This window comes from Carettochelys insculpta, chromosome 7, assembly GCF_033958435.1.
Source record: "Carettochelys insculpta isolate YL-2023 chromosome 7, ASM3395843v1, whole genome shotgun sequence".
Taxonomy (NCBI): domain Eukaryota; kingdom Metazoa; phylum Chordata; order Testudines; family Carettochelyidae; genus Carettochelys; species Carettochelys insculpta.
Genome location: NC_134143.1, coordinates 29,869,677 through 29,891,476, shown reverse-complemented (window position 1 = coordinate 29,891,476; position 21,800 = coordinate 29,869,677). Strand labels below are relative to the sequence as shown.

The 21,800-nt window shown below is 44.2% G+C and overlaps 1 protein-coding gene across 6 annotated transcripts in view; it reads right to left on the bottom strand.

The window, feature by feature from the left end:
• The window catches only part of MYPN (myopalladin), a 179,174-nt gene that overhangs the window by 9,612 nt on the left and 147,762 nt on the right, over window positions 1-21,800 (bottom strand). For 5 of the 6 annotated variants that reach the window (XM_075000208.1, XM_075000213.1, XM_075000211.1 and 2 more), the window contains 6 exons: window positions 20,062-20,211; window positions 18,031-18,110; window positions 16,431-16,608; window positions 14,453-14,660; window positions 13,527-13,692; window positions 7,847-7,980 (listed from right to left, as the gene is read on the bottom strand). In XM_075000208.1, the coding sequence (XP_074856309.1) occupies window positions 7,847-7,980; window positions 13,527-13,692; window positions 14,453-14,660; window positions 16,431-16,608; window positions 18,031-18,110; window positions 20,062-20,211 (916 nt within the window). The remainder of the gene's footprint in view (window positions 1-7,846; window positions 7,981-13,526; window positions 13,693-14,452; window positions 14,661-16,430; window positions 16,609-18,030; window positions 18,111-20,061; window positions 20,212-21,800) is intronic. The other variant, XM_075000212.1, reaches the window with a different exon arrangement.

The following is a 21,800-nucleotide window of genomic DNA, read 5'->3' as shown; positions in this document are numbered from 1 at the left end:
AGAACACTAGAGCCAGGACTGGTAAACAGCCTACAGAGCAGCCTACAGAGCAGGCTGTAAACAAACTTTATGGTACTACAGGAAACTTGGCCACTCCCATAAGTGTATGTCTGGCTAACTAAAATAATGCCGGATTACAGTTGTTGCAGGATAAGAGAATATTTAACTGATCTACAACAACACAGTTCTCAAGCCACTTTACACTTTCAATATCTAAATGAGATTCTACTTTTGTGTACAAAACATCGACTTTTGCACATGAATATGACAGATTTCTACCCACATTTGTTTTTTCATTTTTTTGCTAGTTGGATACACAAATTCAGGGGTTGGTTTGCAGATTTGATAAACATTTTGAAAAAAAAAAGTCCTTTAAAAATGGATCCATCTTTTTACATTTTGGCAGCTAGTCAGTTCCATATCTGACAGATTTAATGTCTTAAGCCTTCATAATCACACGCTTCGTATTCAAACATCATTATTTAGGGCATAGCAGAAAATTGGCAGAGGTTATCAATTCTGGTAGATTTGAAAAATAAAGGAGCTAATTACTGGAGAGATGTTTGATCCACTATAGAAGAGGTTTTGTAAATAAAAGAATAGTAGAATCAATAAAAAGGTTTACAGGAATAGGGGCAGAGTTATAGAACAGGGATGCTTTCTGAGATAAGTAGGAACACAGTACGTACTTAGGCTATAGTATTGTAGTAGCTGGCTGAGCAGTACTGTGTGTGAGTTTTATTGCACAAGAGTAGAGTACTTTATCCCTTTTCTGCACTGAACTTTAAGTCTAGCCTTCTTTAAGGTTCAGACTGATTTAGATAAACTGCCTTTTCTTTCTACCAATCTCCAACAGGTTCCCTCTCTTCTGTAGACTATACATATTTTCTTTAAAAACTGGGACTTACTGAATCAGAAACATTGGAGCTGAAAAAGAACTATTAACTACTAGATCCATCTGCAGGACTGTTCCCATCTCTATTCATTCTAGCTTAGTTCTAAATGGCACTCAATCTATACTCAATTTAAATTTTATTACATTATTTCTCTTACTGGACTACCTAACCAGTTCCTTTCTGTTCTAGTGGTTTACACTTTTTAGGGCTATGTCTACACTACAGCGTTCTTTCTAAAGGCAATCTTCTGGAAGGTATCTTCCAGAATATAGCCTTTCAAAAGAGTGCATCTACACACAAAGAGTGGACCAAGACTTCAATCCTCTCTTTCAAAAGAGAGCGTGCACACAGCTCCAGGTGCTCTTTTGAAAGAACAGAGCAGGAAATGCCACAGACAGGGTTGCATGGCTGACAAGCACTTCTGGGGGCCACAGCCATCCACTCTCTTAAAGAGCTCCTCCCCAGCACCCTTGCCCTGCACACTCTGAGGCTGCCAGTCGTGCACAGGGTTTGCTGTGCTGTGGACAGGAGTGGAGCCATTGCAGAGACCCCCATGGATCACCATCAGCCCCCCGACAGGAAAATTCTCAAGATTGTGGTCCGCCTGCTGGCCACAGTACTCCTTGCTGTCCTCCAGAGCCTCTGGGGGGACCAGCCACCTGGCCACCTTCCTGCAGGCCACCCCCATGGGGCAACATCTGTTCTCCCTCCCCTGGGCAATCTGATGCCGGTGGAGCTATCCCACCAGCACCGTGTGGAGGGACTGGCTCATCAGGGTGTACTGGGATGAAAACCGCTGACTCCAGAACTTCCGCATGACCAAGTGGATGTTTCTGGAACTGTGCTACTGGTTGGCCCCAGCCGTCCAGCACCACGACACCTGCATGTGGCCTGTGCCTCCCGCAAAGAAGTGATTCACCATCATGATATGGAAGCTGGCCACCCCAGATAGCCACCGACCAGTTGGGCAACAGTTCATGGTAGGCAAGGCTACTGTTGGGGCCATCCTCATGGAGGTAAGGCATGCTTGGGTCACACACTCAATATGGGGGAGGAGGGAACTCCTGGGCAAGGGAGTGGGGGAGAGAGGCCCTGGAGGGGATGGGCATGGGGGCAGAGGATGGGGCAGGGGGGAATGGAGCACCCTGCCACACACTCATGAGTGTGTATGCCCTCCATCCTATGCAGGTCATCAGAGTGATTAACACCATCCTCCTGCAGAGGGTCGTGCACATCAGGAACCTTGATGCCACCATCATGGGGTACTCCGAGCTGGGGTTCCCCAACCATTTCAGCACACTGGACAGGACCCACATTGCCATCTGGGCCCTGGACCACAGCACAGGGCATTTTATCAACTGGAAGGGGTACCACTCTGTGGTACTCCAGATCCTCATTGATGCCAAAGGATGCTTCATGGATGTGTGTGTAGGCTGGTCAGGTTGAGCTGATGATGCCTGGGTCTTCTGGAACTGTTGTCTTGGGCACAGGATGGAAGAGGGAACCTACATTCCCTCCCCTCCTTCCCTCGGGAGCTCCGGGTCAGGGACATGACTATGCCCCCCGTATGGTGGCTGATGTCACATACCCCTGCATCCACAGCTCATGCACCCCTATACTGCCCACATGGATCCCAGCCAGGAGTTTTTTAATGCCTTCCTGAACCAGGCCCACAACCCTGTTGAGTGGGCATTCAGGCACCTGAAGGGACGCTTTAGGTGCCTCCTGATGTAACTGGACGTCAGCCTCCACAATGTGCCCATTGTTGTTGGGGTATGCTGTGCTCTCAACAATATTGTGGAGAGAAAGCATGAGCTCTTCATGCAGTGGTGGCTGCAGAGTCCAGGCCTGGCCCTGAGCAGCCTGCAAATGCCCTGTATTGCCCAGTGCACTGGGATGGGTTGCAGGTCAGTGAGGCCTTTGCTCAGATGCAAAAATGACCCACTCCCAGGCTCCCTCCACCATGGCCCCCCCACCCACCCACCCCTCAGTGTTCCCCCACCAATTACATGGGGGTGGTGAAAAATAAACCATTAAACTAAACACTAGAGATGTTTTACAGTGGTAAAATATACATGGAACTCTATACAGGGTGGAACTGCGAGGGGGACTATGTACATTGTAGGGTCCTGGGTTGGAGGGTGGGGGGCCCTAAACTTAGAGAGGAGTCCTGTGTTGGGGGTGGTGGACCTCACTCATCTGTGGGGGTGGGGGGCTGTAAACCATGCCAGCTGTGGGAGCCCGTACCATCCAGGGTTCCTGTGGGGGCTGGTACAGGGCCAGGACTATGGGGCGTGGAAGGGGTGAAGTGGCCTCTGTGGGGCTGCAGAGGTCAGCTGGCTCAGTGTGGGTCACACTGGCCACGATTCAGTAGCCGAATTCCAGCTGGGTGGCTGGGGTGGGGGAGGTTGGGTTGGAGTAGAGCAGCGAGGGCAGGGGCTGTGAGAGGAGCTGCGGAAGAGGCTGGCAATGGAGTGCAAGACTGGGGCAGGTAGGCAGTCATGGCCCAGGTGAGGGCACGAAGGGTAACCACCACCTCACCCCACGCCTGCTGCTCCATTGCCAGCCACTCCTGCAGGATGGTGTTTTGCTCCTGCCAGGTGGCTCTGTGGGTGGCAGCAGCCTCCTCCTTGCGGTGGCAGTGGTGTTGCCCCTGCTGTGGACCCACCCGGGCACCCTTGGAGGCTATCCCTGGCCTTGGACAGGGCTTGTCTAGCTCTTGGATGGTGGAGCTGTGGAAACAGAAGTGGAGAGAGAGAGACAACCCATGAGTCCTGTGGCCCAGCCAGGAGGGCTGTGCCCTTCACCCCATATGACAAGCCCCCTCCCCTGTCTGATGGCCCAGGGCTCTGGGAGATTCTGGGCACTGAGGGGTCCCTGCATGGGTTGGACACATACTGGGTGCAGTCCACCCCCCCCCCCCCCGACTCCCTCCCCGGGGATGCAGCTCATGTGCTGTCCACAGGAATGAGTGCTGAGCACTGCACGTGGCCCTCTCTGTGGCCCAGTGGATGCGGCCATCCGGGGTATGTCCAGATTGGGGCCAGCAGTTGTGTGGTTGGCCCGCTGCCGGCTGTGGTGCAAGCAGGTGCCCCCAAAACTCCCAGTACCTACCTGAGGGTCTCTTGAGGAATTCCATGGATGCCCAGGTGGAGGATGCCTGGCTCAAGGACCCAGATGGGATGGTGATGATGAGTGTCCCATCACTGGAATTGTCATCACTGATGGGCTCCAGCTCCTGCTTCAGCTCATGGGGGTGGCCAACTTGATGGTCCTCCTGCTCTGGCTCAGGCTCTGACTCAGGCCCCGTGGTGTCAAGCATCGCTACTGGGGAACTGTCTCCTTTGCCCTGAAGATCTGCCTCCTTCACCTACGAGGGCCAGCTCCTCGTCGTGGGGGCAGCTGGCTGTATCCCTGGCCTTGCAGTATGCCTGCCTGAGTTCCTTTACTTTGGACCTTATGTGATCTGGGGTGCAGGGCCAGGGGAGTGAGGCCAGCAGAGATGAAGCTGAATGCCGCAGCATTCTGGTGCCTGCCAGTAGTCTGCAGCAGGACCTCCTTGTCCCCCAATAAGCCAAGGAGTTACCACAGCTCTGACTCCTATCAAGATGAGGCCCTTTTTTCGGTGCCTGTCTGGGCTCCTGCGAGCCCATCAGCGGCTCAGTCGTGGGCCCCTGGAGGGCGCAGGGCTGCTGGCCATGGGGTGTTCAGGTGTCTCGGGTGGCTGTTGAGATGGCTGGATGGCATGCTGTTACAGGCTCCCATCTGTGTTGCTGCTAGCACGTTCTCAGCTTCCTGCCACAGGGTTTCTGGGTCCCTGGGACTTTAAACGCAGCATAGAGCTCTGGTAGGGCTGGCCAGGGCATCTCCATATGCTAGCTGGCCAGCACCATGGAGTACTGCTCTTTTGAAAGAGTGGGCTGCAGAGCGTCTATACGCTTTCTTTTGAAAGTGTCTTTTGAAAGAAGGTGCTCTTCCTGAAACGGGAGTGGAAGAGCGCTTTTGAAAGGGGCACCAGGTTCTTTCAAAATTACTTTTGAAGGAATGCCTTTTGTGTGTAGATACTGCTGGATATTTTGGAAGGGTCCCTTCTTTTGAAAAAACTTGCTAGTGTAGACATGGCCTAAGTGTGAGCTATTTGTATCTCCTTCAGACTTTGGGAAGGATTCGATATATAAGCTTTTTTAAGTATGTCACTCTCTCTGGCTCCCTGTGTCTATCATCAAGCATTAATAAAGTATAAAATGCAATTCTCCATAAAGCCACTTTGTGGCAGAAACTGACAAGGATCTGGACTGACTCTATGACTCTGGCAGCTTGCCTATTTTCTTTTTTCAAGGCAATCTAGTAATCTCTTTCAAAGTGTAGATTGAAAAAACTGAAAATTCTCAGTTTGTGCTGCAGAGATCTAGGAAGCATGTATGAGCTATCTATCTTATTACACACCTTAGACATTCTGGCATTTTTAACACATTGCCAGATACGCATAATGGCAGATACACATATTATACTAGGCGTTCACTTTTGTCTAGGGGTTCATAGCTCCTAAATATCATACATCTTGAACCTCTCTAGTCCAGCACCATCGGGACCTGACTGGTGCTGAATGATAAAATTTGCTGTACCATGGGATGTCAATATGGTCTAGCACATTACCAACACTTCCACTGCTTACTGGTCTCTTATATAACATTTAGGGGTAAATTAGAGCTAAATAAGAGCTCAAAACACTGAGAGTCAAGATGGGTGGATGTAAGCAAACTTTCTAGGACCATGGGAAACTTGGTCACATCCACGATAAGGGGACATCTAGCTAACTGAAATCATGCTGGGCCATGAATGTTGCCAGACCAAAGAGGTTCAACCTGTCGTTTCAGAAAGTGTTCTACACCAGATGAAGTGTGAATGTTGCTCTATATACTATTGTGGAAGCATACGTAACTCCACAGTACTGAGACCACCGACAAGGGAGAGTGAAGTATCTGCTCTGGAGCTTTGGTTGAGAGCCATCTAGCTTTCAGTGTATGCAGTAGAGCACCTGGCTTTAGCCCATAAGGTTACAGGTTCATTTCCTCCTCACAACCTGGGTTCATTGGCATTGCAAGTGGGGTCTTGTCTGGAATGAACTACTGGAAGGTTTCAGAAGCTCAGAATGCACTCCTCGACAGGGGAAATTATGTAACCCCAGAGTCACTGGCAAAGGAGAGTGAAGTCTGTACTCTACAGCTTTGGCTGAGAGCTAGCTGGCCAAGGAACTAAAGCTCTCAGGGTGTCTTGCATTCTCCCATCAGGCCCTGCAGGCTACATCTGCACAGAGTATTTAGCCCCAAAGGTTGTAAGTTCATTCGCTCCTGCCAACAACTCAAAGTTGTTGATAAATCCAGTTAGATGCTCAGCCACCTAATTATAGAAAAGACTAATAGTGACCAGAACAAAATCCTGAAAGACCAGAATTTGCACCTAATCTTACATTCAAGATTTTCTTTTCTAATTAGACAAATTGATGAATTTATAACATAAAGACATGCAGGAAAAGCACAGAATACTGGACTAATAACAGGCCCATATAAGTGGGTGTGAGAAGGGTGCAAACATACCCCTCAATGTCCAGTTTCTCTTCCTTCCTCCATGCTGCATACGGGCTGGTTACCAGTCCCATATTCTGTGCAGGGGTAGCTGCAGAGCATGAGGGGGGAACCCAAGGCACCATGGGAGCTTTAGTTTGTTTGCCAGCTTCCTGCCTAGAAAGCTGACCTGGAAGCAGGGAAGGGACTTCATTTCCCAACATGTGCTTGGCCGCTAGCAACAGAAGAGGGAGGGGCCAAATTTTTGGAATATTGTTTTTCATTTAAAATATTGCAGCACGGTCCCAGAAGGTAATTTCTATAAAACCTTTATTACGATATAAAGTTTTAGTATGTTATAAGAAAATAATTTTCCCAATCACTGTTTCTACTCATATTTTTCATTAGCTTTTCTTATGCATGACTGTTTTGAACGCCTTTAAAAATTGTGGCCTATATTTACAAAATAAAAGCACTTCCCCTAGAAATTCCTGTGTATAGGCTGGAGTAAAGACTAAAGAAACCTTTTAGCACTAAAACAAAAAAGCAGTCAAGTAGCACTTTAAAGGCTAACAAAATAATTTATTAGGGGAGCTTTTGTGGGAGTTTTTGTTCCTGCTTCTGTCCCGTGAAAGCTCACCTAATAAATTATTTTGTTAGTCTTTAATGTGCTACTTGACTGCTTTTTTGTTTTGATAGTATATAGACTAGCACGGCTTTCTCTCTGTTACTTTTAGCATTAAGTCACTGGCTTCAACATAGGACAGATCGATTTGATTGTTTAAGTTGTTCAGCACAGTGCCACCACCCAGAGAAGCTTCCCGCCCAGCATGTTGCTCCTGTCCCAGTCGGCTTGCAGCTAGGCATGTACAAGCCACCCAGAACGGCACTCTGCGCAGCAAGGTGCCCTGTCCAGAGGGCTCTGTGTGGTGCCCTACCCAGAGCAGCTCGTGGCACAGCCATGTGCGAGCTGCCCAGAGTGGATCCCTGTGTGGTGCCTGCCCAGAGCATACTGGAATATCTGGCAAGCTCCAGGTCCTGAGGTGGCCAGATATGGAAGAGTTTACTGTACATTACAAATAAATTACTTGAAAAATAAAACATGGCTTATTAGGGTACAAGCTGTGGTTTAGATTGAGTCTCTCCATTTATTCTGGTGCAAGAGTTGTTGCACAATTTTCCTTCCTCAGGAGGAATTGTTTAATGTTATTTATTTGTATTATGGGCCCCAAGAGAAAACGTTGAAACCATTGTAACTAGGCACTGTACAAAAATATACCAAGACAAGTCTCTTCTCCAAACTACATTAAGTACCAAAACACAGTAAGACCCAAACCACATGCATTTTAATTTATTTAACTTAATAGTCAATAATTGGACACCTACCATATATATCAAGTCTAGCAGTGCATGAAACAATACCAGCTTCATTTTTTGCAGATAGAGTGTACCAACCAGCATCTGCTTTCTTGGCGGGTTGAATCAAAAGGCAGACGTATCCTGTTGTGTCTTGATGCATACTGGAAAAAGAAGTGTACAAGTAGTATATTTCAAATGTGCACCATCTGTTTGGGTTCTAACATCACTTAGGTTATATACTAAATCATAAATGTCCAGCTTTACTGTGAGGGCTTCTGTAAAAGCAAAAACTTGATGCTCAACACTTCTGCTTCTTGCATGATCCTGGAATTTGATCTGTTTACTTTAGTGATTCAAATATGTGTTTACTCCTCTCAGCCCTGTGGAGTCATCCCAACTAAGAAAAAGAGTGAGCTGGATTCTGTTGCTTCCTATGCATCAGCAAGAGAATTGTTAGTAAGTTCCAATCAGTTATGCCTGTGCAGACCCATTTAAAAATTGTAAAAGTTTCTTTTTCCAGTGCAGAAACTGGAGGTGCAATATATGGTCCTGCCAAGAGGGCAGGGGACTGGACTCAATGACGTCCTGAGGTCCCTTCCAGTTCTATGATGTGCGTATCTCTATATGAAATGGCAGCAAAATTGGAAAATGCAGTTTTATCAAAACTGAAATGTTCCAGGTGAATTACTGATTTCAACAAAATTCCAGTGGAAACCTGCCTGGTTATCTGCCAGCTGTCCCACCTTTCCAGATCCTCATCAGTTCACAAGGTGAGATATCGTGGCATGGGATGAGCTTGGTCTCCAAGCTGCTCTACATTGTCACCCTGGGGGTTTCCCTCCTCCCCCTGCTATCCTCTGCTATTATGAGCCTGAGTTTCCCTTCCTCCAGCAACAGCAGCAGAGATAGGCACCGATGATACTAGTATATTCCAAAATGGGAATATTCTGTTTCTCAGAAAAGTTTGAGGTTTGCAGTTTTTTTCTGATTCAGAATGAAACAAAATCTTAAACATTCTGAATTTCCCTAGTGACAGAAATTCCATTCTCTGGTCAGCTCCCTTATAAACAGTATTATTCCTAAAGGGTAACATTAATCATTGTCCAAGTATGCCACTTAATTTATCCAAATGGATTATGCTGACATACCAGGGACTGGGCAGCTGTTTAGCATTAATATGCATACCCTCTTCCTGTTGCAGAAAGGGTCTTCTGGCTTCATGCAGGCCAGCACAGAAGATAAGCTTGCTGGCAATAGAGGGATGAGCCAGGGAGAAGGACCAACACTGTATGTGCATGTGGGTTCATGCATTTTGACACTGAAGGTGTCACTGAAAAATTGGAGTTGGATTTATGACAAGCTGAAGTAGCAGCCGGCTCCTAGAACAGTACCACATTTTGGCCTTGGGCTGTGTTGGGGCACACCACAGCCTTGCTCCACAACACAGACTGGATGAATATTCAGATTTCCTATGGCTGTTATGAATATCACCCAAAGTGATTGCAAGTGAGGCAAGCCAGGGTAGCGCTCCATTCTGTTAACTATTTAGCACAGGCTGGGCAATAATTTTTGATGTGGGGTCCACACCAAGAGTTTGGAAAGTGGTCAAGGGCTGCACTTTTCTATGATATTAATAGAGGAGGGGCGGCGTCTGGGATGGATGCTGGGTTCAGAAGGGTTCTTGGGGTAAGGGATTGGGTTGCAGGAGATCACGTGGAGTGTAGGAGGTATTTTGGGTGAATAAGGTGGCTGTGATCTGAGGCAGGGGTTTGGGATGCCCGAGGGAGCGCAGGAGTTTGGGTTATGACCTAAGGCAGGTGTGGGTTGTGACCCAGGGCAGGTGACTGGGGTGCAGGGCTTTGGGTTGTGACCTGGGGGTGGATGTTGTGACCTGCAGCAGGACATTAAGGTGCAGGGTATGGGAGGAGTTATGGGTGCAGGAGGAGGGGCGGAGAGTTAGAGTTATATATAGTAGGGGAGCAGGAGTGGTGGCAGGGGAAGAGAGTTAGCGGAAAGGGAAGGGCTTGGGTGCCAGAAGCAGGTGCTGGCCAGGGCCATGTCTACATGTGCCCCAAACTTCGAAATGGCCACGCAAATGGCCGTTTCGAAGTTTACTAATGAAGCGCTGAAATGCATATTCAGCGCTTCATTAGCATGCGGGCGGCAGCGGCGCTTCGAAATTGATGCGCCTTGCAGCCGCGCGGCGCGTCCAGACGGGGCTCCTTTTCGAAAGGACCCCGCCTACTTCGAAGTCCCCTTATCCCCCATAAGGGGACTTCGAAGTAGGCGGGGTCCTTTTGAAAAGGAGCCCCGTCTCGATGCGCCGCGCGGCGGCAAGGTGTGTCAATTTCGAAGCGCCGCTGCCGCCCGCATGCTAATGAAGCGCTGAATATGCATTTCAGCGCTTCATTAGTAAACTTCGAAACGGCCATTTGCGTGGCCATTTCAAAGTTTGGGGCACGTGTAGACGTAGCCCAGGAGACTTATCTGGGTGGCTCCCAGCCAGCTACCCTGAGACAGGTTCTCTGTCTGCTGCAGCCCCAGACCATTCAAAACTGCTGCCTGCTCCATGTGACTTTATTCCAGACACCAGAGGGGAAAGGGAAGGCTTCTTGGGTTGCTCTTGCCCTTCCCAACAAAATCTCTGAGCTCCTAATGACTCGAAGTTGTAAACCTGATATATTTTGCAAGGGGGTAGGAGCAGTGCATGAAGCCTTCCCCTGCATATTGGCATCCAGAACAGAGAGCTACCAGGATCAGGAAACTGCTTAAAGCACCAGCTAGCTGCTGTGTGCCTGAGGCGGCCAGTGGGCTGAATCTGGCCCATGGGCTGTACGTTGCCCATCCCGACTTAGCAGAATAGCCAGAAGGAAGCCAATGACTCCGTGTTTAACTAGTAGTTGAGTCTAATTCAACCATTACATTGATCAACAGATTTATATAGGAATAGGAATCCTGGCAAAGAAATAATAAAATATAATTAATTTCTAAGCTAAACAAAGCCAAGGAAATATTTTATAGCTGATTTTATTTTTTCAGCTGGAAATCAGTGATGTGTTTGAGCCACAAAGCTGAATTCCAAACACTCTAGAGTTTTAGAAGTATGGATTGCAATCTGTACCAGGTCTTGGGCTCAAATTTTGCGGCCAGTTCCTATCTTTCATATGCAAAACTAGAACTTTGGATCTGAACGTCAGGGCACTAAAAATAGTCAACTTAATATTCAGGTATTGGGCCCATTAGTACTAAAAAGTTAATGCTGGAAAAACTGATCTTGTTTGACAGAAAATTAGCTGCAATTGCTCACAAAAACACAAAACGTCAAATGCAGCATTGTTACAAACACAAGCCTATTGACTGATGCTGAGATAATTGACAGTGGATTTAGTGTCTGACACAGCCACTATTATGCTCACTTTAAAATCAGATACTTACTGCAGACCTGCTTGTCACTGTATGAATACTGAATACTATTTTAAAATCTACAAATCTTGGGGAAATGAATGATTTTAGAATTTTTTGACAAAAAATGTGCAGTTTTGGGAAGCAGAGTTTTCATTTGAAGGAACTGGAAAATAATTATTCTGTCCTTCAGCACGGACGAGATCTTTGTTAGGAATCTTAATAATATTAAAGATACTAACTATTTGGAAGAAATGCAAAATGGGAGCAATGTCATATAGAAGGGTGGAGTGATTTCCCCATAAGGAAAGATTTTAAAGTTAATTTTTCTTAGCAGTAACTAAGAGGGGACAGAATTGGCTGTGACTATGTGGAAGGTGTTAAATGCCAAAGGTCAAACTCTGGAGCAGCATTACTAGGCCACAAAGATGGAAGCTTAAGAATGCTGAAGGCTAGTTGTTTGTCCCTGTATTAAGGAAGGAATATTCCTATACAGAGCATGATAAAACTGCAAGAAAGGTTCAAGTGTAGATAGATGCCACTTTGGGGTCAAGGCATTTGTGCTCTCAAACATGGAGACCATGCTTACTGATTGCAAGATCCTCCTCTGCTAATCCCTTCTATGGCAGGACCTACAGTAGCCTCTCTGAGTTCTGGGAGAGATCAAATCTGTGTGGCCAATTTCTGCTTCTTTGCCTCTCGTATTTAGTTGCAGATTCTGGTGTTCTCTGTGTACTAGCCAGCCATCATTTGGGGAAAATAAATTGAAAAGATTTAGAGTGAAAGGGACTGAGTGTGTATATAACTTCAAGGAGTGGGATGAAATAAATAAAACCTTCCTAAAAGGAAGATTGCTTAGGCTGTGGACTTGTGTATGAAGGGAAGAGGTGGAAATCACTACCCCTGGAACATTTAAAACTAGACTGGATAAATTAATGACTATAATACACTATATAGTACGTTCCTAGGTTGATATCTGGGTGAGCAATTAGACAGGTCCTGTAAGGTTTTCCACCAATAACTTCTCTATTCTGTTTAACTAATTTATTATGTCACTGATGATCATAAGTTAGACTTTCTTATTTATTATTTATGTCTACAATGTACTGTATTACATTTTAGTCCCTATGTAAACTGAGCTGTAGCTTGTTTGTGTATTACGTATTTGTATAATAAATGCCCATAGTCTTAAAAGTAAATCAAGTATTTGTCTTATCTGAGAATGAGATGTAGCTTAAAAATCCTCTTAATAGAAGTTCAGCATAAGTTATAATTTCCGCATCTACCAGTAAAAAGGCAGTTTGAAAGACTAAATGACCATTCATGCCAATGGTGGATCCCAGGAGCACTTTACTCACAGCTCAGGCAGCTGATCATTTTGAAGGTTGTTTTAAAAGCAAAGCTAACATAACTATAAAAGAGAAACTAATTTTTAAACACAAAATTATATTGTTAAACTGGAAAGGTCATGGAAGTGAAGCCTTGATCCCTATATTGGTAGGATGCACTGAATAGCAGGCACATAGGAGGTGAGGAAGAACTGGGAATGGATTATATATTGCCAGAAAGGCATAAAAGCATTTCACAACTAGTCCCATGTAGCAGAACTGAGTTGGGGTGAATACAGAAAGGGGCAGTAGAATCTGTGATAACAAGATATGGTATAAATAACATACTTAACGCAACTGGCCCAAAGATGCTATCTCTGCTATACAGTAGGATCTGAACATTTGCGAGGGTTTGGTGTTGTGAATTTCACGAATATGGAGAAGCTGCAGCCACCAGCACTCCCCACATGGAGCCCCAGCTGCCAGCACTCCCTGCCCGGGGCCCTGGAGAGTGGGTGGCTGCTGGCGCTCCCACCCAGGGCCCCGGGGAAGCAGCAGCTGCCAGTGTTCACTGCCTGGGGCTGCAGGGAAGCAGCAGTGTCCTGTGCTCCAGGCCCCAGAGTCCTGGGAAGCGGCAGCAACTGGCACTCCCTGCCCTGGAGCTCTGAGCTCACGAATAATTAAATTCACGAACCTGAAGTTTGCGAATGTGGGAACTTTACTGTACTAGTCCATGTCTGGAGCAGTGGCTGTGGGGTGTGGGGAGCTGTGCTGCACTTCTGCACCCTGATTTCAAATTAGGGGAGGGACTTCAATTCCTTTATCCTTCATGTGGAAGCCAGCTTCCTCAGACTTTAAGTGTACAACATGAATTTCATCTAGAGAGAAGACAAAATCTGCTCTGACAACAAAACTTTTGTGCCAACAGTCAGCGCAGTCTGAAGGGGATAGTAACTGTATGAATGGCTTTACAATACCTCATCCTTTCTCTGTTTGCAGGGATGGTTTCATTGTCTTTCTTCCAGTAGAATACTGGTGGTGGCATTCCAACCACTCTGCCTTCTAGTCTGACTGGGTGCCCTTCAGGCACACCACAATTCTGTAACTTCTCCAGGAACATTGGGGCTTTTTTGACTTCCTTTGCTGGAAAAGAGGAGGAAAAATTAGTACACATCAGCGACTTTGTTTTGCATGGAACTATGTGAAACAAACAATATAAAATGATTGATATAGTATCTTAACAAGTTGTGATTTAATTTTCTAATGAAGATTGTCAACCTGTTTAAGATCCAAGATCCTTAAGGGAATGTACTAAAAAAACCTCACAAGCAGAATTGATTTTTTCTATTGATGAATGTATGTATGGTGTCCTAACATAGTACTAGTGCAGGAAATAGACACCCGATTTTCAACAGCGCTTTTCCCATGGCCGCTCAGGTTTCATCAGGTTTATTAAATAAAATGAGTAGCATTCCATGTTTTTCCATTTAACTATTTTAAACTAATAAAACTGTATTTATGTGGTAGGGAGGAAACAGTATTTTAAAAACCAAGGCCATGTCGTTGCTAAGGGGAGGGATCAAAAACAGTAGTGTACGACAGCAGAGGTCTGAAAAAGAAAAGAATTATGGATAAACAGGCAGGGGTTTCCACACAGATATTGTATAGAATCAATACAACCCAGAAGGAACAACTGGAACAGCTCTATGAAGGAAGCACTGAATTTAATATTCTTCCGTACATCTGTTTACACTGATGTAACTCCACTGACTTCAGTGGAGTTGTTTTTGAAATATACTGGTGTGTGAGGAGACAAACTCAATATGTAAAAAGCAATGCATACAAGCGATTATAATATTATACCATATATAACATTTTATTACAACCTCTAAATAAGTCTTACCTACAACACTGAGCTCCAGGCTGAACGAATTTTGTCCTGTTTTGTTGGTTGCAATGCAAGTATACGTTCCAGCATCATTTTGTGTGAGAGGATCAATAAGCAAAGAGTGAACACCAGTCTCTCTGACTAGCATCTTGTGAGCGCTATCTGGTAATACAGGTTTGCCATTCAGAAGCCACATCAGGTCTGGAGTTGGTAACCCACTCACCTAACAGGAACAACCCAAGACAAGAGACAGACTGACAAACAAATTCAACAACTCAATAAACTAGTTATTATAAGAGAACATATGAATGATCTATATGGGAAAGTAAAATGAAAAGTGAAGCCAGAGATAGGGAAGTTCTGTTTTGGAAAGTTCCTGCTAACTGCTGTTGATGATTATTTCCAGGGGGAAAAAAACTGGTTCCACAAATAAGATTTATAAAAAGCAAAATGTTAGTATTTTGCTTATTCAAAGATTATGATGGTCTGAAACCAAAACACTAGATTTGAACTCTTACAGAACTGAATAGGTATGAAGTCAACCATGTTCTACAGAACTCACTTGAAACACACCAGAATTTAATAATACAGTTTGAGGTATTTCTGTAGAAGTCTTAAATCAACACACAGTAGAATTTTGTCAGTTAATAATATGATTTTTCATACCTCTATTACTTTCTTCTATTGGATTGTTCCAAGGCTATGAGTCTTCAATAGAAGTCACAAAAGTCACTGATTCCACAGTCTCCCCCAGTCTCCTCTACCTCACCCTCCATACAATTTCTGTATCTGATATGACCTTGAGACCAAAAAGTCTAAAGCTTCCCTTCCGTGGAGAGAAGCAAGTGCACAAACTGGAGAAGAGAAATAGAACCTACTTGGCATGGAGATTGCTTTTCTCCAATCTTGCGAAATCTCCAGTTTGCTTTTAGGACCCCATAAGCACTGGTAGGAGAGTACTATTAGTGAGTAACTAGTCTCTATGGCATGCATCGTTAGTAAATTTTAAGGTAGTGCTAAAGAAAATTCACTAGAAAAAGATGCGGCTGCTATTCAGAACTGTGATGACTTCCACTCTGTCTCCTACTTCCTTCAGGGTTAGGGAAGATCTTGCACAGTAGTGGGACTAGTGTCAGCTGTGTATAGAAGTGTGCACTGGAGGTTGTGAATTGCTAAAGGTCCCTGAGTTCTGCACAAATGCCATATTATTCCTTAGCTTATTTAGGTAGCCACTACTCCCTCTGACCCACAGCTCCTCAGAGTTGGGAGCATGGGTTAACAAGCTGGGAGTTTTTATTGCTTTAGAGAAAAAAGAAATAACTGAGGCTCTGTTCCACCTTTCCAAAAGTATAACTGTTCTACCTATCAATTAAATACAGGGTGAACCTTGGGATGAAGAGTATACAGTATCTTCAGTCATTTTTGCCCCACTTGTATAGGAGTGGGTGTGTCAGTTTTGCCTCTAATTTTTTTCCATCCTTGTCAGAATAAATTTTGTTATGTGCACAGAGGCATATGCAAATGTGCACCACCAGTGGAAATACATGCTGACAGCTGTGGGTGGTGTGGGCACTCTGCTAATCAGCTGGATGGTATTTGAATCTCCCCTGGGTAGCAGCCCAAGTGCTCAGCTTACATGGTACACTGGTGTGTGTTCAAGCACCTCGTTTCTCGTCAGAGGAACCCTACACCACTATGGAAGTTCCTTCAGTTAGCTGTTCTGCTAAAAGGCAGGTAGAAACAAAACCACATATAACTGTATGAACTCTATTGGAAAGGAGCCATCAGGTTCTGGTGAAATGCATAAAGCATTTTCATTCCATCTGGTATGTGCTATGTAGAAAACACCTGAAGCTCGGACAGAGGAATATTAAGAAATGAGAGAAGAAACACAAGAGAGCTATTTAATATTAGAAGAAAGCCTATTAGAAGAGACCAGGAAGACATCTACTAGTACGTATAAAGAGAAAGTAAGAGTGAACCATGAAAATACCTTACAGTCCAGTCTACAAAGTCGCCCCTCATGAGCTACCATGTCTCCAGGTGCCTGCAGAAAATATGGCCGGAAAAAGCGTTCCTGTAGTGGTTCTTTATCTCCTTCTTGCACACGGGACCTTGCTCTGCAATACGAAACTGCATGTGTGTGTTTGGAAGAAATATAAATACTTTTCCTAAAATTTGGTATTGGGAACAAACGTAGAAAAAGATCAGTAAATATTTAGGTAAAACCAAAAAGTAATGCCCAGAACAGGTGTAAGAAAAGCATTAAGTACAATATAATATGTGCATATGTTCAATTTGTTAGGATTATCAAATGAACTATAAACGGGGTAAGTAAAACTGGATTCCTAAATAACTCCATATTTTTCTGGCAGAATTTATGTTTACTTATTCATCCATTTCCACTAACTCCACCGCAGCTGTACTAGTAATACTTTTAATTTTGTTCGTATCTTCCAACTGATAGTATGAAACACTTACAGGTTGGACCTCTATAGTCTGGATTTCCCTTGGCCAGCCGCATCTGTGAATCAGCATCCCCACAGGGGGCTCCTCGGCTGGAGTACTCATGGTGAAAAGCTGGGGTCCCATGCTTGCAACCCCTCCACGCCCTTCCAGATCTTTTGGAGAGCCACATATAGCTTATTTGTGACACACACGCTCAGGGAGGAAGAGAAGCAGGGATGGGGGAATAGTCGGGGAAGAGGCAGGGTGGCACTGGAGCCCTGCAGCTGGGGGCCAGTTCCCACTCATTCCATGCTAGCCCCTCTGCTGCTGCTGCTGGAGGGGAACCCCATATCTGACAGCAGCAGATTCCCTTGGTCTGGCAAATTTCTTAGTTTGGGACCAGTAAGGTCCAGAGATTAATGAACCAGGGAGTTAAAACCTACATTGACATTACTGAATTAAATCCTACAGCTAGGGAGATAGGGAAGAGCTCTTAATCTTATCTTGCAGATGTGCAGAGTGAGGGATGGCTGTAGCCAAAATTAAAAAAAAAAAAACACTGGTGACATGAATGTTCAAACTGAGACACATTAAAGGGGCTTGATATTCAGAATGCGGGTTGCTCAGCAGTTTTTGAAAAAAATCAGATTACTTTAAGGTGCTTCAATCTGGCACTCAGATTCACAGGCCACTTTTGAAACTCCTGGCCTTTGATTTGCCTGCATTAACACAGGAAGTCCATGGCATGAGAGGATTGGAACTTGGATCCTCTGGGTGAAATGCTGTTCCCATTGAAGCCAAGGGGACTTTTGCCTTTCACATAAGTGGAGCTAGCAGTTCACCCACCAAGTCAAAGTGACGTGTGTTAGGTCAAAGGACATTCCTCCTCAATTAATCAGCTAAGTGCACACCGTCCATCCTCTAGAAACTAAATTACACCAAAATCTCAACTTGGGAATCGAAAGGTGAGCAAATAATGTTTGGACAGAGACCAAATTTTGGCCACGCCAATAAAATTCTGTGGCTCTGGAACAATCAACACCAAGAGACTAATGTAAATCACACAACCTGAAAAAACTCCTGGTTCTCAATGGAAAACCTAGTACAGCAAAACTGTAGCATTCCGGGATTGTACTTCATCTTACCTATGAGACTGTGTGATTGTTAATCGGCCACGCATGGGAGCAGTCTGAACCATCAAGTGACCAGAACAACTGATTCTTCCCTAAAATGCATTTGAATTAGAATTAATTGTCAGTTAACTACTCATTTGATTTTTCATTATATATATGTTTACAGAACATATGTATTGTAAACAGTGAAGGTACTACAGAACTTTTGTATAATATCTTTAACAAAACAGCATTATAGTAATCCCTCGATTTAGGTGAAAGTTGCATAAATTGGGGGAGGTTGTGGGGGAGCAGGCAGCTGGGGGAAGTGAAGGGGGCAGCCACACAGCCCTCGGCTTCTCGCAGCTGGGGGGGCACACAGCTGCTTGCCTAGCAGTTTATGAGAAACCGTTCCGCAAGTGGCTGTGTGCCCACCAGGCTCCCCAGCCAGGGAGCTCAGGGCACAGACAGCTGCTTGCAGCACTGGTTCTCCCAGCTGTGCAGCAAGCCTCTGTCTGCACGCCAGGCTCCCTGTCAGGGCAGGAGACGCAAGTCAGGCTGCCGGGAAAAAAGCACTCCTGTCAGAGACTGCAGCCTGACTTGAGGGTGACACCCTTGAAAGGAGTGGCTGCCACCCCTGACAGGAGCAGGAAACCACTCTGTCAGGGGCAGCTATTGCGTAAACCCAAGACATGCAACTTGATTGCATATATCTCGATGGTTTACTATACTTAAATAGTGGGAAGTGCCACAGCACAATTTGTAATTTCACATCCTTCAAAATATATTAAAACATTTAAAGGCCCAAGTTCATCTGCTGTGTAGCTCTACTGTAACTGGGCTAAAGCTATTGAAATCAAATCCATTTATGTCTATGAAATCAGGGAAAGATAATGCAAGCCTAGAATTACACCTGTGTTGAATTTCATAAACTATATATCAATTATAGCAGTTCTCTCTCTCTTTATAGAGTAAAAGCACAAAGGAATCCACCGGCTATATGGCTAGCCTGATCCTCACTAGCATTTGTCAGTCAAAGAACATGTATTTGATATCCTAGCTGGACTACGTCTACACTAGAGTGTTTTGTAGGTAAAACTGGAGTTTTGTTGACAAAACTTGCAGAGCATCTATGCACAAAATGTGTTTTGTCAACAAAAACTGTCAACAAAAAACCCGTGTGGGGCCCTCTTGTCAACAGAGTGACTGAAAAAGTCAACCGGCTTTCATGTGTAGAGGCGATCGGTCAACAGAAGTTTTGTCAGAACATCACTTCCAACAGTAGCTTCTGCAGACAGATGCTTCTAGTGTAGACATAGCCCTATTGTCTACACATCAAACTCTGCTCTGCTTCACAAGACGCTGGCTTCCATTTTACCCCATTGACTTCAATATAATTCCACAGACACAAAACTGCGTCAACAGAGTCGAGACTCAAACTGCTGTCAGTCATCATGTTACTTTAAGCAATGGCACCATAACAACTTAGTCTATCTGGTTTGGAGACTGTATAGTCAAAATACTTATAGCAATATGTGAAACTGTTGAAGAATAGAGGGAAAATTTTGAGCAAAATAAAGGAAATGTTCTAGATTTACAGTTTTTTAAATGGTCACATATTTTAAATGTGTCTCATTCTTCATTGAACTATGGTGAATTTGCAGCAGTTGTTAGAAAAATATTAGAATGTATAAAGAATGGGACAAAAACTGTACAAATGTTGCTCTGACCAAAAATATTGCGTCTATTTCCCATCACCTTGTCTCAGAAAAGATATAGTGGAAATAGAGAATGTTTGGAATGGGTGACTAAAAATGATTAGAATGACAGACACATATTTGAAAGGAAACTGACTGTGACCATTTAATTTAGGGAGGGGATGAGTAAGAGTATAGGCAGGTTTTACATAATTGTCTACTACATGGTTTCTTCCTAAGCATCTGGTTATGACCACAGGTTGCTGACCTTGCTGGTCTGCTCCAGTATGGCAATTCTTACGTTCCTAATTACTTCTCTTTCTAAGATGAGAAAAAAAATCACTATTTTATAAAAAAATTCCCTTACTTGAGGATTTGCAGCCATTATTGTATAGTTTCCATCATCATCATTGGTAGTGGCTTCAATGTGTAGAGAACATGTTCCATCTCCATCTCTCTTCATTTTGCAGTGTTCATTTTTCTTTGAAATCTGCTTGCCGTCCTTGAACCAATAAACCTAAGTGATCATAAAGAGAAACAGCTATTTAAATTTCCTTTGTAGTTGAATAGTGATGAGGCAATCTGCAGTTAAGGGTAGGTCTACACAGAAAAGTTATTTCAAAATAACAGCTGTTATTTCAGAATAATTATCCTAACATCTACACAATGCAACCGCTATTTTAAAATAAATATGAAATAGTGGTTGGCTTATTTTGAAACTGGTAAACTTCATTTCACAAGGAATAGCGCCTATTTTGAAATAGCTATTGAGACAGGGAATAGAGCTGTTGTAAAAAAAGCAAACATGATTCTGGGATGCATTAATAGGATGTCATGAGCAGAGCATGAGAAGTCATTCTTCTGCTTTACTCAGCACTGATTAGGCCTCAGTTGGAGTGTTGTGTCCAGTTATGGGCACCACATTTCAAGAAAGATTTGGAGAAGGTCCAGAGAAGAACAACAAGAATGACTAAAGGTCTAGAGAGCATGAGCTATGAGGGAAGACTGAAAATAACTGAGTTGGTTTAGTTTAGAAAAGAGAAGACTTGGAGGAGACATGATAACAGTTTTCAAGTATCTAAATGAGAGTTACAAGGAGGAGGGAGAAGAATTGTTCTCCTTGGCCTTTGAGGATATGACAAGAAGCAATGGGCTTTAACTGCTGTAAGGGAGGTTTAGTTTGGACATTAGGAAGAAATGTCCTAACTATCAGGGTGGTTAAGCACTGAAATAAATTGCCTAGGGAGGTTGTGGAATTTCCATCACTGGAGATATTTAAGAACAGGTAGATAGGCATCTTTCAGGGATGGTCTAGATGGTGCTTGGTCCTGCAATGAGGGCGGGGGGCTGAACTCGATGAGCTCTCGAGGTCCCTTCCAGTTCTAGTGTTCTATGATTCTTTTTCAAAATAAGCCATAAAGTGTCCAGTGGCTCTCTTTTTTAAATAGGGTGTATGTATGTACACACTCTACTTTGAAATAGCTAAGTGCTATTTCAAAATGCATTTTGTGTGTACCATTGTTATTTCGAAATAAGCTATGCCGAATAGCTCTTCCAGAATGGCTTATTTTGAAATAAGGCTGCTGTATGGTTATACCCTAAAAGTAAAATGTGTTTGCTGAACATTTGCTGCTTTACATTTTAAAAAATATTTTAAAATTTGCGGAACATTTAAGATAAATAACTATGTTTCAGTATTAGGATAATGGAAGTTAACTTTACAGAACTGTTATCATGGCTGTATGAGTATGTGCATTGCTTAGACACCTCATCAAATCAGCCCATGTATTTGAGAGAGAATCAGATTTTAATATTTTTGTTAAGTTTTTTTCCTTTGAACAAAAGAAATCTGGAGATTAGTCCATACAGTGCTTGTGCTAAGCTATACAGGTTGAACCTCTCTAGTCCAGCAAAATCCTCGATCTGAAATTATGTTAGTTAGCTGCCCAACCACTTATTATGGGTGTGCCCAAGCTTCCTGTGATTCCATAAAGCCCTGGCTCTCAGTGTTTTGTGCTGTTATTTAGCTGTAAATTACCCCTAAATATCTTCTTGAGAGCCTAGTAAGCAGTGGAAGTGTTGGTAATGCTGCTGGATAATACTGAC